General features: G+C 41.3%; 1 protein-coding gene across 2 annotated transcripts in view; it reads left to right on the forward strand.

Annotated features, from left to right (window-relative positions):
- The window catches only part of SYT16 (synaptotagmin 16), a 107,719-nt gene that overhangs the window by 75,957 nt on the left and 15,023 nt on the right, over positions 1 to 16,739 (forward strand). For both annotated transcript variants that reach the window (XM_025391982.1, XM_025391981.1), the window contains 3 exons: positions 5,234 to 5,490; positions 10,914 to 11,354; positions 14,266 to 14,455. In XM_025391982.1, coding sequence (XP_025247767.1) covers positions 5,234 to 5,490; positions 10,914 to 11,354; positions 14,266 to 14,455 — 888 coding nt within the window. The remainder of the gene's footprint in view (positions 1 to 5,233; positions 5,491 to 10,913; positions 11,355 to 14,265; positions 14,456 to 16,739) is intronic.

Here is a 16,739-nt window from a genome sequence, read left to right on the forward strand (position 1 = left end):
AATGAGACAGGATGCAGCACATGGAGCAAAGGGGCTGCTTTAAACCTCCCAAGGGGACTGCCATGCAGGAGGGTTGAGAGAAGGAATGGATCAGAACTGCGTGGGTCTCGATACTAGGTTGTGGGACCCCTTTCTTTCTTATCGGCCACTTCTTCCTAAATTTAGAATAGTATTTATTGAGCTTAGCAAATCTTGTTCCCTTTTGATAAACACAAAAATTTCATGTACCTGTCCACTGACGTTGAGAGTCTGTGCCATTTCTCCCATTTAGAATCATAAAATAAGTTTTCCATATATCTATATAACTCCAGAAGATATTTCGAAGCCTTTCTTCTAATTAGTTTGCATTATGAAAGCAATGGGTATTTTTATCTTTCAAATAAAAAAAAGTAGTGTAATAATATTAAATAACCTTTTTCAAACAGCACATGCCCCTTTATCCTTACCCTCAGTCCCTGTAGTTTCTTACACACCCCACCTGCATGAAAATTACTGGGTAAGCACAAAGTCTTATGTCATTCTCCAGCATTATCTTCCTAAATTTACATTTCACAAAGGGGAGGGGATACTCAAAGGTAGGGTGGCCAGCTTGGGATGGTGGGCAGACCTTGTTATAGGTCCTCTTCCCCTCTCTAATATAGACCCAAAGTAACCTGGAGAGAGGATGCAAACAGAACAATACACTAGTTCTTTGTGGTTTCCCAAGCAAAGGTCAAAGTATCTGTCTGACTCCTTTATGCCCAGAGCCCTGAATAGACACAGCCATCGTAACAGGGAAGGGTCTGTGACGTGTATTTGGTAAAAAAGCAAGAGAAAATGCTCTGCCACCCACCTTCATGACCTGATCTCACTTACCTGAGCTCTCTAACCTTTCCTTCTTTCCTTTTGGGAAGGTGGTCAGTCAAATGAGGGCATAGCTGTAGATGTTCCATGTTTTCAAACCCAGACAGACAAAAAGGAGGGTGCAGAAATTGAGAGAAGATAAAAAAGGAGACATTTTGATTTGAGGATGAGCACAGGACATGCAGACAGAATAAAGAATTAAAGAGCTAGAATTAACAAAAAGACCCCTAATTTTCAGCAGGAATAACTTGTTATCTGTCATGTGGTCTGACTTATTGGCATAAACCAACATAATGTATTTTATTGCCATTCTTTTTAGCTCAAGGTAAATTAATAAATAAAGGCCTTATATAACCGAACCACAACATCAGTGGCCGCAGACACTGTCGTTTCCCCACCCCCTCTCTTGACTTTTCTCTTTCTCTGATGTTACATCACAGCATTCCTTTCTCTCCATTGAGAGGGCAAATGTTAGCTAATGAAAGTTAATAGCAGTTGATTCCCTGAGAACAGCTTGTTTAATCCTAAAGCTAATGGCCCCATTTCCCCAAAGCCCAAGTGTCTGGCTTCTGATTTACACAAATGGCTGATATTCTGAGAGTTCTGACAACCATTCTAACCCTTATCCTTCCTGGAATGAGCAACAAATTATCTCTTGTCCTAACTGGTAATTCTGAATTTTAGACAGATGGTGATAGAAAAGGTTAAAGAGGAAAAAAAATCTACTACATTGAATGAAGTACCTGTAGATTTTGAAGAAAATCAGCAGGATTTTCATAGAAAGAGCCACATGCCAAATTTTAGGTTACCAGATGCCATGGAAATGTTAACATATTTTTTATTGCTTGCTTTTTTTTTTTGTTCATCTTTATATCAGTGGATGTTTTTCAGTGGTAAAGAATCATGAAAAGATTAAGCATGCAGCCCAGAGAGGAATTTTTTGGTATGCCTGTTCTCTATTTAGCTGTTTTATTCCACTGTAAAACTTGTTTTGTAAGACCAAATGTAGTTGTAGAAACAGTTCTTCCACTTTAAAAATGCATTCAAAAGTGTTGGACAGTGAAATTAAAGGGCCAAATCCAAGTAAAATCTGAAACATGAATGAGCTATTGGTAGGTTGTCTCATATTTCATCTTAAGTGAAATCCTTCATTCTAGATTCTGTGGTGAGGCTATTTGGAACCATATTCCAGGCAAGTTCTCTTTTGTCCTGTGTATCTGATTTAATGTTATTGCACACTGTCACTGGATTCCTGATAGTGTTAAAGAGGGTTTTTGGTCTAAGTGGTCTGGATTGGAGGCCTGTATGCAAGGTCTTTAGGCATGAAAGGTTAGTTGCAGAATATTAGTCCATTTCCTGGGGCTTTTTTTTTTTTTTTTTCCTAGCAGTAACCTTATTTTTGCTTATGGAATAGTTATTCTGAGGATGTTTCCTACAAGCTAGATATTATTACCCTGGTGTCCTCAAAACCAGATCAATTGTCTCCAGAATGTGTACTTAGTTTTGTTTGAGATGGTATATCCATCATGGTTCAATTGGAGAACTAGAACCAGCAGGATTATATGCATACATATACGTACAGAATGTACATGTACATACAAACACATGCACATGCAGGGGTGTGTGTGTGTGTGTGTGTGTGTGTGTGTGTGTGTGTGTGTACCTCAAGAGATTCATTGCAAAGAACTGGTTTATATGAAGGTGGTGGCTGGCTAGGTAACAGAAATACACAGCCCCCATATTTGCAGAACAGGTTGCAGAAAGGTAGGGGGAAACTCTAGGCATGAGCTGAAGCTGTAGTTCTTAGGTTAAATGTCTTCTCCAGGGGAACCTCAGTTCTCTTAAGGTCTTTCAGCTGACTGCTTATGTAGGATAATCTCCTTTGCTTAAAGTCAACTGATTAATCACATCTATAAAATACCTTCACAGCAATACCTAGATTTAGTGTTTGATTGAATAATTGGCGCCTAGAGTCTAACCAAGTTGACACATAAAACTTGCCGTCACAGATGGTAAGCAGAAGTCTTTGTATTTGGGTGGCGATCAGGGAAAGAGGTTTGGGAGTATGAAAAATGTATTTGAATAATGGAGTTTTATTCTATCAAAGTGGGGTATGGACTAAGCAAGTGGAAGAATTTCTCTGTTAAAATAAATTTGGTTGACGTGACATAGTTATGGCCTATAATTTCTGAGAAGCCAGGATACATTTCTCTGACAACAGGCAATTACTTTTGTGCGTGTGTTGAAGGTGACATGATCTTCTTTAATTTAAAGGCACGGGAAGACTGCTTTATGGAAAGGTGAATCACCTTTCCTTTTCCTCCTCCTCGCGACTTGACTTGTACCCCAGATTTGCTTTGCTAATTCATTCCTTGCTTGTCTGTCATGGAAAATGGTTTGTTACGTTAATATCATTCTTATGTTTTTCAGTTATGAATAGCTTTTCAAGGCTTAATGTAGCTTTTGAAAATTCTCTTATTACTGATCTTGGTATTATCACCGTAGGAGTTAAAGTCATGAGACAATTTTATGGGGGTAATTTCTTGGTAAAGTAAAATTTTGTGCTGAAATCCTGCTGGGTTCTACACATGTTGATGGATGACCCACTGTTTAATAGGACATTTTACTGTTCGTATATGTGAGGAATGGGTGTGCTAATTAGAGACTTAGAAGACAATCCTGCTTTATGTTGTAGGTTTTTGCATGTGGAGTTTTCCTTGTTCTGTCATTTTGTGTGGCCTGTTTTTAGTATGTTTGCCGAATAACCAAAAGTCTGGATGTAAAAATGTTGTGATGTCCTATAAAAGTGTGTCTAAGGGGTCTGAACTGAATAATTTAGGATAACAAAGAAGATAGGGAACTTTCTCAATGGCCTGCTGTGATTTTACAAAACCCCAAATCAGGAGTCTGAAGTTCTGCCCCGAGGATCTGCCTGAAGATGTTTTTATATGGTCTGGTTGATAACATGTTTTTGAAGTTTGAATGCTTACTATACATGGGTTATATACTCTGGTGAATCCCTGTCACCAACACTCATATTGCCGCATACCTGGCTGCTTTCAATGTTTATTACCTACCTAGACTTTTAAGTTCTCTGAAGGGTTAGTGATAACCCGCTGGCAGATAAAGACTATGCAGTAGATGTATGTGGCTTAGTACCATCCAGGAGCTTACATTCTATTAATAGCTGAGGTATCAGGCTTACGAGGGAACACAATTGCTACCATACGATGTATATGTAAGAGCTTTATGACATAGACTTTGCCAACCCACTCCCTTGTCCTGTCTAAATCTCTAATTTTCTTTCATCCTGGGATGGGGTCTGCTGGAGGAGAAAAGAGGCCAAAGAGATAAGAGATCTTCAATTTCTCTTTGGGCGTGGGAGGCAAATAGTGGGGGCAGCTATTTCTTAAGAAGATCCTGCCAGCTTTTCCTGACCATCTGAGGACAACCTTGACATGTAGGAAGACAAAAGGGGAAGAATTGAGGTGAGGAGTGCTGAGAGAGAAAAGTGTGGAGACTGAAGGAGGCAGGGAAGGCTCAGGAGTTGTTGGCGCTTTGTATGGGGAGAGAGGACAGACACAGGGAGGGTTTGAGGGGCACTGTGAGCAGAAATACACAGCTAGCATTTTCATAAACGGGTGAGACCAGAGGAATGAGGCATGGTCACTTGGGAAGCAGTGGAAAATGGGGTTGGATGGGCTGGATGAGGCCAGTTCGGGCCAGGCATGTAAGCAAGGCTAATATTTATGGAAGGCCTGCTGGCTGCCAGGTGAATATTATTTCATGTGTCCACAGTGATCTTCTGATGGCTTTTATCATTTTTTAGATAAAGAAGCAAAGATTCAGAGAATTTGAATATTGTTCAAATTCTTATGGCAGAGACAGAATTTAAACTCAGATCATATCAATCCAAGACCATGAATCAAGGAGAGAACTTTTTACTCGGTAGGGTCACCAAAGCTTTTTGAGCAGAGGGGAATATAGTAAACACTGCAGAGAAAAGGAAGCATGGTAAGGTTGGGAGACCATATGATCTTCATATTAGACGACTCTTTTTGCTTTCTAGATCCATTGCAGAAGTCTTGTGGTCATTAGCTCCAGCAAAATGCTGTGTCCATTTTATCCTTTTGACATAAATATACATTCTCTACACTCATATTTAAAAAATATTAAACCTTCTGATACCCCCCATAATGAGATAATGTTCTTTTTCATTTTATGGATCAAGTTTCTTCACTGTATGGATGGAATTATGTTTCTGCAGGTATTATTGGTATGGGTTCTGTTTTCGCAATCTTGATTGTTGTGACTGCAATTACTCAATTTCTCTAGGTAAAAAGGTATTAAAAATAATGCATTTGAAACAGTTTTCTTATTGCAAATTTAGATTTGGATGGAGCCAGCCAACGGCGTTATTCTGAGAATCTCTCCTATGGTGAAGATGACCACATCCCTGCTCACTCACAGTCCCCATGTGAGAGGGGGGATACCAAACACCATGGCACATCTCACCAAGAGTCCAATGTGGTCCAAAGCCTCAGGCGCCAATCCACAGAGGGCAGCTTGGAGATGGAGACAGCTTTTAATAGCCGGGGATTTGAAGATTCCTATGCCACTGACAGCTCCTCCATGTGGAGTCCAGAGGCAAGTTATTTGTTTTTCATTCTTTCATTGGTTCCCTTTCCCCTTCCCCTCTTTCCACGATCCTTTCTCCTCATCTCACTAAAAAAAAAAAAATTTCCAGAAAGGAAGCATTACCTTTATCTGCAATAAATTTTTGTTCAGATGACCAAAATCCCATGCACGTCAATAACAGAATCATAACTATCTCTCAAAATGGAAAAAAAGGAAGAATGGTTTTAAAAAAGGAAGAAAAAGAGGAATGGTGACAGAATGGATCCAGGAACAGCCAGGCTTTTCTTTTACATAAAGGCTTTTTACAGGCTTAATTTTAAATAATGGAATTTTCAGTTCTTTAGAGAGACTGGTTTATTTACTTCATGGTTTCAATTAAGTGGAGTCTATTTTTATTTAGCCCAAATCTCAAGTTTTGATTATTTGATATGAAAGTTATTTGAAAATGGAACTAAAATGATATGGCCTTCCAAGTGAAATTATACAAGGTATGATGATGTGGCTGTTGCACTGTGAATATATTTGTTAGCTTTGAATTTAACTGAAGGCCTAGGAAACAGCATTAATCAGTAATGGCCCTCTGGCCATTGACACTGCTTTTCGTAGTAAATCTCTGATAAAAGATACTTCTTCCAAAGTTCTTTTTCAATTAAAGCTTAGTCCAGAATAAATGTAACAATCAATCCAGAGATATGGCTGGAGGTGATGATGGTAGTAGCTACAATTTATTGAGCAGTTAATGTATGCCAGGCACTGTGATAAGGATTTTACCAAATTGTTTCCTTTTACTGGCCCTTACAGTTATTTTTCCATTAGATAGATCCCTCCTATCATGATTCTGTGACATTGGAAGGCATTAAGGAATGGCGTTTAATACCTAATTTGAAATTAATTTTGATGAAATAAGTCATATACATATATAAACCTTTAATATAATTTGCAGGGATGAAGGAAGGAGGAGAGAGGTAAATGGATTTTATTAGCATCCATTTAAGAAAATAAACAGAATGCATCTCTTGTTAGGACTTGGAGTGTCACACACACTAAATGCTCAAGGTAAAAAAAAAAAAAAAAAATCACAGGAAACCCTGTTTCCAAGCCTTACTGCTAACACATTGGTGCATGTAGGTAGTATCTAAGTGGGGGTATGCACACATATACGTGCCCCTGTGTAGGTGTTTCTGCTGAGGACCTAAATGGTAGCTCACATATGTGGTTTGTGGCTTGTTAAAAAGCAGCCCTTCATATAGAGGCACCCAAAGCCATTAACTTTATAAATTTTGTTTAAAAAAAGAAAAAACTCTGCTTACCCATTAGTTTACTATCAAGCCATATTAAATCCCACACACTAACATTTAAAAAATGCTTTGAATCTCTCACCCAAAACCAAAATAGACTAAACGATTTGCCTGCCTATTGATACTCTGTCTCCTTGGTGATTGTGCCATGAGGCTTGGAAGTGCCTTCTCCAGGTCACCTCCCATTTACCTGCCTGCTGGAGCTTTAATAGAAGACTCGGTATTGAGGGTACTAAATGTTCTCAGACTCCAAAAATACCCAGACATCTCTGTGTGCTCCATTCAACCTCCTATCTATTTTGAGAAAAAACTGTAATTTGGTGCTCCTACAGTAGAACTTCAAATCCAACACGGAGGCAGTTCCCGTAACTGCCTGCTTTGCAGGCTTAGCTTGCCTTTTAAGAATTGATTTATTTGCCTCTTAGCTGTATTGAGAACTCTGTCTTCCCCTGTGTATCTGGCATCAGGAACATATTGTAGGCCTGTTTGCTTTAGGCCACACAGATGACATCAACACTATCTTACTAAAACAGAAAGGCTTTCAATTTGACAGAAAATCTTTAAACATACATGGGTTTTGACAATTTGACACAAGTATTCTCATCTTAAGGAAAAGCCCAGGATATTAGAGCTCAAGGAATCGTTTATTTTGTCTCAGAAGGAAACCGGTCGTGCAGTGTGACTACCTGTTAGGCGGATGGATTTTTGAGCTCCGCTTTTCTCTGCTGGCAAAGGCCGTTGGCTTTTGCCTGCAGACCCAGGGCTTGGCAGGAAAGACAATGGGAGTGTGGCTGGTGATTTTGAGCACACAGGGAGACAGGTGTCCCACTTTTCATCTCTGCTTTCCACTGATTAATTGGTTGGCCTTGAGAAGTTAATTAAAATCTGCCAAATGGGGATAAGAATGGAGAGATTTTTACCTTGCAGGAAGGTCAGATGGATTAGTGGTGTTAACAGTACCCACATGAGGAGCTCCTTCAGTTGCCTAGTGAGAGGTAAAGTGTATTGAAATAATTAATTGCTATGAAAATACCAACATTCACAAATCTTTTTCTCAAATCAACCCAGGCAGGGGCCACAAAGCCCAGTTTTTATGGCCACAGCTTGAATTGGCCTATCCAAAGCCCAGCCATTGGCAGGATCTGTGCCTTATTCAGAGGCATTCTTACGACAGTCAGGAGCTCTACTCAGGACTCTCCTAGAAACCTGCAGGTGCAGTGAGCATTTATCTGAAGAGATAGCCTGATACGTAAGTGGAGAGAGTTCCTCATTCACTAAAATATTTTTACCTTGGCATTGAAGTTGACAAAACTAAGAGCTATTAACTAACATTAAGAGCAGGGGCCTCAAAGGATGTAAAAACCACAGATAGTGTGATTCCAACCCCCACCTTCCGTCTTCTCCCCTCTTCATCTTGTGCTCTCTCTCTCTCGTGCATGCTTTCTCTCTCTCCCTCTCTCTCTCTCTATATATATGTGTGTGTGTGTGTGTGTGTGTATATATATAAATAAAAATTGTTATGCCTGAAGGTTTGGGGAAGAAGAAAGGAGACCATATGGTTCAAAATAAGGTTTGGGATTTTGGGATTTTGAGTATTGAATACAAGTTAAGGCAGGCCCGGGACTCAAACTGCCAGGGAATGAGTCCTGGATAATCTTGTCTGTGAATATGATCTGGGCTTGTGGGGAAAGAGCGTGTTATTTAGTCTTTCTAAGCTTTAGTTTCTTCCTTCATAAAATGAAGATATTAAAATACCTACCTCATTACATTGATGTAAATATTCAAAAAGATAATGTTTCTTAGTTGGGTTCCTCAAAAAAACAGAGCCTAAGTAAAGGCTTTGTTCTCTACTTTGGGAGTGCAACCCCAGGGAACAAAAGTGCGAGACAAGGGAAGTAAGGCAGGGAAAAAGGGAGATCAAGTATGAGAATACACAGTTGAATTGGCCACCACTCAGTATGGCTAATTGCTTGATCTTGTGTGTCCACACTCCAAGAAGCTGTGTGAACTGATAGGACAACTGACTACGGAGCAAAAAGTAGACTTTACATATATTAGTATCAAGCAGGATTCTGCAGCTGTCTAAGCCTTGGTGGTCAACAGAAGGACCAATGATAAGAGATGAGAATTATATTGTGTGGGTAGAAGGTAAGACTTTATTGAATTGTTCCAGACTGAAACTACTTAGAGCCCAGATAGGCTGTGCCTTAGGGGAACATGGAACATGAGGTAAGGCCAAGAAGATCTGAAGTGTTTAAGAGCCAGTTTTTGTAGCCTGTAAAGGATTTGATATGGTATTTGGCATAAGAAACAGCATAGTAGATGTTAGCTATTATTACTTATGGTCAGAAATGCAATACAGAGATGAACAAGAGTAGGCTAAAATAGATGGGAGTTTTAGGAAGAGACAAGGGAGTTTGAGAGAAGATTCTGACTTGATTTTTGAGTTGGCCTAAATCCTTGGAGACTTGCTTCTAATATATATACACCAGTCAGTTGTATTCAAAAGTCTCTATAGCAACCACTTTTATCACTTGAAACTAAGTACCTCTGAATAGAAACACTCACGCATGATTGCATGCTCAGAGGAAAGGATATAAGAAGCTTCACTTATTTTACAAGAAATCTAAATTTTCTTGTAGGCTAATTTGAATCTTAAAAGAAAAGGGTATTTATTAGATGTCTACTATCTGTCAAGTCCTCTACCTTTTACAACATCCCTACACAGAAGGTACCATCTTCATTTTACAGTTGAGGAAAATAGAACATGGAAAGGATTAAATAACTTGCCCAGTGTCATAGAGCTAGTAAATAGTAGGCCTGGGCTTCCTAGGGAAATATGAACCCAGAGAACCATGAACTTTCACCCAGACTATGTGGGAAAGTTTCACTGATGGATGCATATTTTGAGGCATTTTATTATAATTTGAAATGAGATCTCTAATTTAGCAAGGTCTGGTGTTCAATTGCATAAATAAGAACTGGTTTGCAATAAGAATCAGTTCAAAGTTGAGTTACAGGTAAGGATCATGCCTTCAGAGGAAAACAGAATTATTTTTGACATGATTTATAATTTGTTAGTGGGGTGGTTCATTATAATAAATGCAGTTCAGCTCAGTTTTCCCAGTAAGGTCATCAGATCTGAGTGGCTGCAAGTAAATTGCTGCCCAAGGGTGACATTCCATAAAGAGAGATGTGTGTTTGAGAATAGGTAGCACCAGTTCAGTGGTGGGAATAGATATTGATGCAGTCTGGCCTGAGCCAGGTATTTTCACATCAATGAAAACCTCACAACAACACACCAGCAAGCAGGCACATTAATGTGCATTTTTAAGCTTGAATACAGAGAGACTGGTCTATTTGGCCAGGGTAAAAAAGCTAGTCAGTGCTAGAGTTATGATTTCAATTTAGATGTTCTGGCTCCAGGCTCCGTGTTGCTGTTTACTAAAGGGCTGTGGAGGTGTCCTCCTAAACCCTTGCTGCTCAAAGTGTGAGGCGAGGCTAGTAACATCAACATCCCTTGCACACGTCCCAGAAATGGCAGAATCTCAAGCTCCACTCCAGACCTACTGAGTCAGAATCCTCAGATGATTTAGGTCTACATTAAAGTTTGAGAAGCTCAGCCCTAAACCTTTTCTCTCACGTAGATTGAAAATATACTGAAGCATCACCTTCCTGGGACTCCCATCAAAATTCTTGTCTGTGGAAAACTCTTGCCTGTGGAGAACAGGCTCAGGCTCAACCATCTGTATTTAGGGACACAAGGAAAAGTCTCCTATGGACAATTGCCTGTTGACTTAATTTAAATTTAGCATCTCAGTTGGTTTCAATGATCCTGGGCAATTGTGCTTTTTGAGAGGCAGTGTATATGAAAACACTTTGCAAAATATAAAAGCTTTAGTTATCCATTCCAAAAACATTCACGAAGGCGCGCCATATGCTAGGCACTGTGCCGTCAAAGAATTCACAGTTTAATGCAGCGACAGACCAGTAAATAGACCTGTCTGATATAGAGGGAATACACTGGCAGTTAGAAAGCAGGGATTCTGAAGGAGCACAAAGGAGCACCAACTGGCCAAAATGTAATTGGGTCTCATCATTTCCGTTTCTAATTGTTTCCTCTGCCTGCAACAGGAACAGGACAGGACCAATTTGCAGGTGCCATCCGGAGTCTCAGAGCCCATCTCAAAGTGTGGTGACCTAGATGTCATCTTTGAATATAGAGCCTCCAGCCAGAAGCTCACAGTGACCATTGTGAGGGCACAGGGCCTCCCAGATAAGGACCGAAGTGGTGTCAACTCCTGGCAAGTTCATGTAGTGCTGCTGCCTGGTAAGAAACAGAGGGGCAGGACGAACATACAGAGAGGGCCCAACCCCGTCTTCAAGGAGAAGGTCACCTTCGCCAAGCTGGAGCCCAGAGACGTGGCTGCCTGTGCTGTCCGCTTCCGCCTGTACGCTGCCCGGAAGATGACCCGAGAGAGAATGATGGGAGAGAAACTATTCTATCTCAGCCACCTGCACCCAGAAGGGGAAATGAAAGTGACTCTGGTTCTGGAGCCAAGAAGTAATATAAGTGTGAGTATGTTCAATGGTGCTGCTAATGATGTGGTGTGTTCGAAGACCTGGGATTGTTAGCCCTTGATTTAGTACATTCAGTCTGTGAATTCAGAGACTTGAATTTAATTTTCCTTTTGGCTCTCCTCACCCTTGTAAGCCATGATTTGCACTTCATGGTACAATGAGTCTTTCATGCCTGTCTTCCTGATAACCTGATGGATAAATGCCCTGTCCATTTTAGGACAAGATAGTAGCAGTGTGGTAGAGGGCATGGAGAAGAACAGGGAAGGTGGCTTGGCCTTCTGGTTTGTGGACAACTGATCCTACTCCTCCTACCCCCAATCTGCATCATGATGAATCTCAGAGATGGGACTTTCTGGACAAGGTTCTTCACTGGTATGCTGGGGCAGACTGAGATAGCAGCCCACAGCTTCAGCTGCCTCCGAAACCTTTCATTTGTATTAGTACAGTCTTCCCTCATACCCCATTTCCCTGCTTGCCCCAGAGTTTCAAGGAAGGGTGTCATAATTTACATGTCTACAGGATGGGCAGCTCACTACTGCTGTGGGTTATATGTCATGTAGTATGCCCATCTCCTTTTACAAAACCATGTTAACAGATCAGGGAGCTCTCTAGGCTTTGGGGTCAATCAGTCATTCATTCAGAGATGTTTACTGTCAGTTATGGTACAGGCAAAGTGGATGCAGGAAAGAACTAAGCAGGCGATGCCTCTGCACTTGGAGAGCTTGCAGTCTAGTGGTGGCCAAGTAGGCAAGGAGAGAGAGTGATAGGCTGCTCTTGTTTAGAGGATCAGAGAAAGTTTCTCTGAGGTGGTGATGAAACACCAGAACTCACAGCATCGAGAGAGCGAGGCTGGTGATGTGAGGAGGATGAGAGTTCCAGACAGAGAGAACAGCACAAGCAAGCAGTCAGGATGTGGGGTGGCCGGGGGAGGGAGGAAGCTTGTCATATCTGAAGAAGAACAAAGGAGACAGAAAGGCTGGACTGTAGTGGTGGCAGGTTCATCTACTTAAATGTCCAATGATGTCTCAAAATTAACATCTTCAGGCTTGAAATCCTGATTTTTGCCTCCCTAAATCTATTCCACCTGCAGTCTTCCCCATGTTACTTAAAGGCAGTTTCATTCTTCCAATTGCTGGGTTCAAAAATCTCAGAAATCATCTGTGACTTTTCTGTTTTCCACCTGAAATCCTATGGGCTCTATCTTCAAGTACAGCCAGAACCTGGCTCTCTGCTGGATTACTGAAATAGCTGCTCAGTGGTGGTCTTTCCACTTCTGCTTTTGCCTCTACAGACTCTTCTGGACGTGGGAGCCAGAATGAGCCTTTTAAAGTAGAAGCCAGATGATGTCTCATCTCTGCTCAGATCTCCCTTTTTTCTTAATATCTGAGTAAAGCACATCTGAGGTGATGGAGAACAGAATGCACAGGAGATCAGGAGGGATCCTGCATGATAGAGCTGGGGAATGGGGATGATCACACCCATATTTCTGCTTGCTAGGCCCTATGCTGTGTGCTGGGGGCACAGAGTTGAATGGGGAAAATGAGCTAGTGTAAAAGAACTTTGCAGGTGAAAATCTTTCATTTTGTTGAGCATAGTTATGTGCCAGACATTAGGCTATGCACCAGGGACTGAGAGATTTATACGGATTCAGAATTTGATGGGAGAGGCAAGCAGTGAGTGACAGGTGCCACAGCTTTTATAGAAGCACTGGAGTGGGAGTGAGTCTCACTGAAAAGTAAGCAAATATTTCATTGTTGAATTCTTATCTTCTAGACAGTAGGGTCTGTAAGGCATCTATCACAACCACCTAGCCCTACCGTTTACAAATTGTGTTCCATAAAGCCTCCGGGGCGGCGGGGCAGGGGGTGGCACTCTGCCGAGATGTCTGTGGTTTTTGGTAAACAGGATATTTTCCTGCAGATGGACAGAATATTTGATTCCTTTTGTTGGTTCTGATTATTGAGTTTCTGGTCAGGAGTTTGAAGAAATGATTTTAGACATTGAGAAGAAAAGGTTAAGCCAAATCGAATGCCCTTGTTTCTGGTGGAAGAGATGGTGTTTCAGGGGGACAGGATTGCCTGCCCCTACAGGGCTGATTGCTACTCCCGTGCCTTGAGTGACAATCAGTGTCCTGCTCAATTTTGCGCTCCTCTTCCTGATGTGCCCGTGCCTGGTGGGGAAGGGTAGGTGCTCAGGAGAAGCGTGCCCATGAATAAACATGACAGAAAGCGCAAGTTCTCCTGGGCTCACTTGGTGCCTGCCAGGTCGCTGAGACCCACAACCCATGTGTTGGCTTTTTTCTCAAACAGTTGTAAAAGTGCTCATTTGTAATGTAAGTTATTTCTTTAAAAGGCAAAATTTGGCACCTGGCATGTATTTAACAACCTTAAGCAGTACTAGGAGCCAAATGTTCTATGTGGGGGTAGATGTCCAGTGGTCGTTTCTTTTATAGTTAAGACACAACACCTCCTGTATTGCCATATTCATCAAGGAGCTGCAGAGAACAGAAACAAACCTCAGGCCTGGAGTGAAGGGGTTCCTTAGAAACATCCAAGCACAGATTACACAGGAGGGAATTTGAGTCTATATTGAATGTATTATTAACTCTCCTTGTATCTTAGAGGGTTTGATTTACACTAGTAATAACGTCTTTGTCCGTTTTGTCTTTAGAGAGGAAATATTGAATGGAGACAGCTCTTGAAGCAAACATGTCAGTTCCTAATGCAGGGATCTCATCCATGACTGTGCTCCCGGGGCCATTGTAATTCACACCGAGTGCGCCCTTAGTCATCTTTGGCAGTCATTGGGGATTGGGTCACAATTTCACCAAACATAATATCGGCTTTCTCTAAAAGAGAGTAGTGCAGCGTGGGCCAATGGATTCTTTGTTGTTCTTCCCCTCCAGAGTGGAGGGTCTCCGCTCAGCCCATCTGCGGTTTCTCACAGTGATAGTACTTCATCCACGCAGTCGCTGTCTCATGGAGGGGCGCCAGAGCTGTTGGTGGGGCTCTCGTACAATGCCACAACGGGGCGATTATCTGTGGAAATGATCAAAGGCAGCCATTTCCGAAACCTTGCTGTTAACCGAGCACCTGGTAAGTGTGAGTCTCTTCTCCCAGCTCTGGTTCTTCCAGAGACAAATGGAAAGACCTGTCTGCTTTCATCTTAGTTCTTAAATTTTTACCATAAAAATGATCTTATTATGACTTAGGCAAGCTTTCACAAAGAGATACCTTTGTATTTTTAAATGGCTTTCTATTTAATTAGACTTCTTTGCTATCTAGATGTATCTGGACATGAAATAGACTGGCCTGTGTGTCTATATTGTTTAAAGGAAAAGAATGAACAGCATTTTCAGCAACATAATGTGTATGGGCAATTAAAATCTGCTAATATGTCTTAGACCCTCAACTTTAAAGAAAAAGAGCTCTGGCTTTGCAGTAGGGCAGATCTGGGATTGAATTCTAGCTTTACCTACTACTTAACCACTAGCTTTGATCTGATCCTGTGCAATTTATCCCTTTTCAGAACACAGCTAACTCATCTGACAAAAAAAGATATTAATAGTACCTTCCTGATGGAGTTGTTTTGGGGTTTAAATGAAATGATTTATTTAAAGCATTTAGTACAGTGCCTACCACATAGTGAATGCACAAGAAATGTTAATGGTTATGGTGGTGACAGAGAAAGGAAGTACAGGGGGCAGATCTGCGGCAATGCAGGACTGGCTCTCCAGGGAACTGCCACTTTTGAGATTGTCACTGGAAAGAGGGGCTCAAGGTATATCCCCACAGCTGCAGTCTAAAGTTCAGAAAGCCACACTCAAAAAGCTGCTGTTTTCAGTTGCCTCAACAGCCTCTCACCATCTAGGAAGTCAGAGACTGAACATTAGAAGCATGCTGTTAAAAAGTTAGCTTACCTTTTTATGATCTTGTTTTTCAGCGAAAAAGCTTGAAAGGGGGTTTCTCTTTTGCTTCTGCCTTCTGGACCTCATGCAAACACACCTAATTGGAGGACTTAATTTGGATACGGAATGCTAGCTGCAAGAGAGTCTGAAAATGTTGTTGAATTTCTAGTCTTTCAAGTCAGGAAGGTAAACTAGAAGGGAGTAGAGTGGAGGGCTAGGGAGCCTGCCACCATGGGCACCAAACTATTATTGAAAGAAGGATGAAATCCGTATATTTGTGGCAGGCTGAAAGAGTCAGTGGACTCAGGCCTCATGTGTCAGCAGCAGGTGAAGAACTAGGAGTGCCACTGTAAAAGAGTTGTCTCCTACAGCTGAATCTGGGCTCTCACTCTTTTTTTTGCCCTTAACTGTGCCGCAGCCCACAAAAGCTCTGTGGAATGGGGGTATCTTGTTAGAACTTGTGTGAAAACCATTAGGGCAAATTAGTAAGGAATGCCCCAGCACTTTGGATAGCAGAATAGACTGGGTTTATCAGCCATATTCTGTGTTGACACTCAGAGCCACGTGAGGGCTATTTAGAATGCATAATAGATGCTTATTATTAGTTGCATAGCTAGATTCTTTTTACTAGATACCAATTTGTTTTCCAGAATAGCTCTGAATTTACTAGAGATCTGTCTGGATTTACTACTTTGCCTTCTGAACTTTTGCTAACCTCTTTCCCTGTCCTTCTGAGATCTGATAAAGTCTGAACAATTTTTTAGGAACATAGTAGAGATGCAGAGAATGATGGGGTTGTGGATCACACAATCATGGCCTATTCAAGTCCATGCTGTGAAGCTTTATTTTGTATATTGGGTGGTACTAGGCAATACAGAGGAGAGGTACAGCATGGTGCTTGAGAAAGTACCAGCTGGAGGCCAACAAACCAAGGTGTGAATTCAGGCTCTGCCACTTATTGTAATAGCTGTGAGTTACTGCCTGGGTGTGGTGGCTCAATGCCTGTAACCCCAGCGCTTTGGGAGGCTGAGGTGAATGGATCACCTCAGGTCAGGGGTTCGAGACCAGCCTGGCCAACATGTCGAAACTGCATCTCTACAGAAAATAACAAAAATTAGCCGAGCTTGGTGGTGCACGCCTGTAATCCCAGCTACTTGAGAGACTGAGGCCAGAGAATCACTTGAACCCAGGAGATGGAGGTTGCAGTGAGCCAAGATTACACCACTGCACTCTAGCCTGGGTGACAGAGTGAGACTCTGTCTCAAAAAAACAAAAAACAAACAAACAAAAATTGTGAGTTATGAAACTGTTCTGAATCTCAGTTTCCTCATCTATAAAAAGGGAGTCGGTATAGTATGTACTTTATAAGTTTACATACCTGTAATACTTGCAAAACTGATATTGAGGATGGAACTATTATATCTTAATAAATATCTATAGAAATATGCTACAGATGAAATTCTTGTAACAAA

This window comes from Theropithecus gelada, chromosome 7b, assembly GCF_003255815.1.
Source record: "Theropithecus gelada isolate Dixy chromosome 7b, Tgel_1.0, whole genome shotgun sequence".
Lineage (NCBI taxonomy): Eukaryota > Metazoa > Chordata > Mammalia > Primates > Cercopithecidae > Theropithecus > Theropithecus gelada.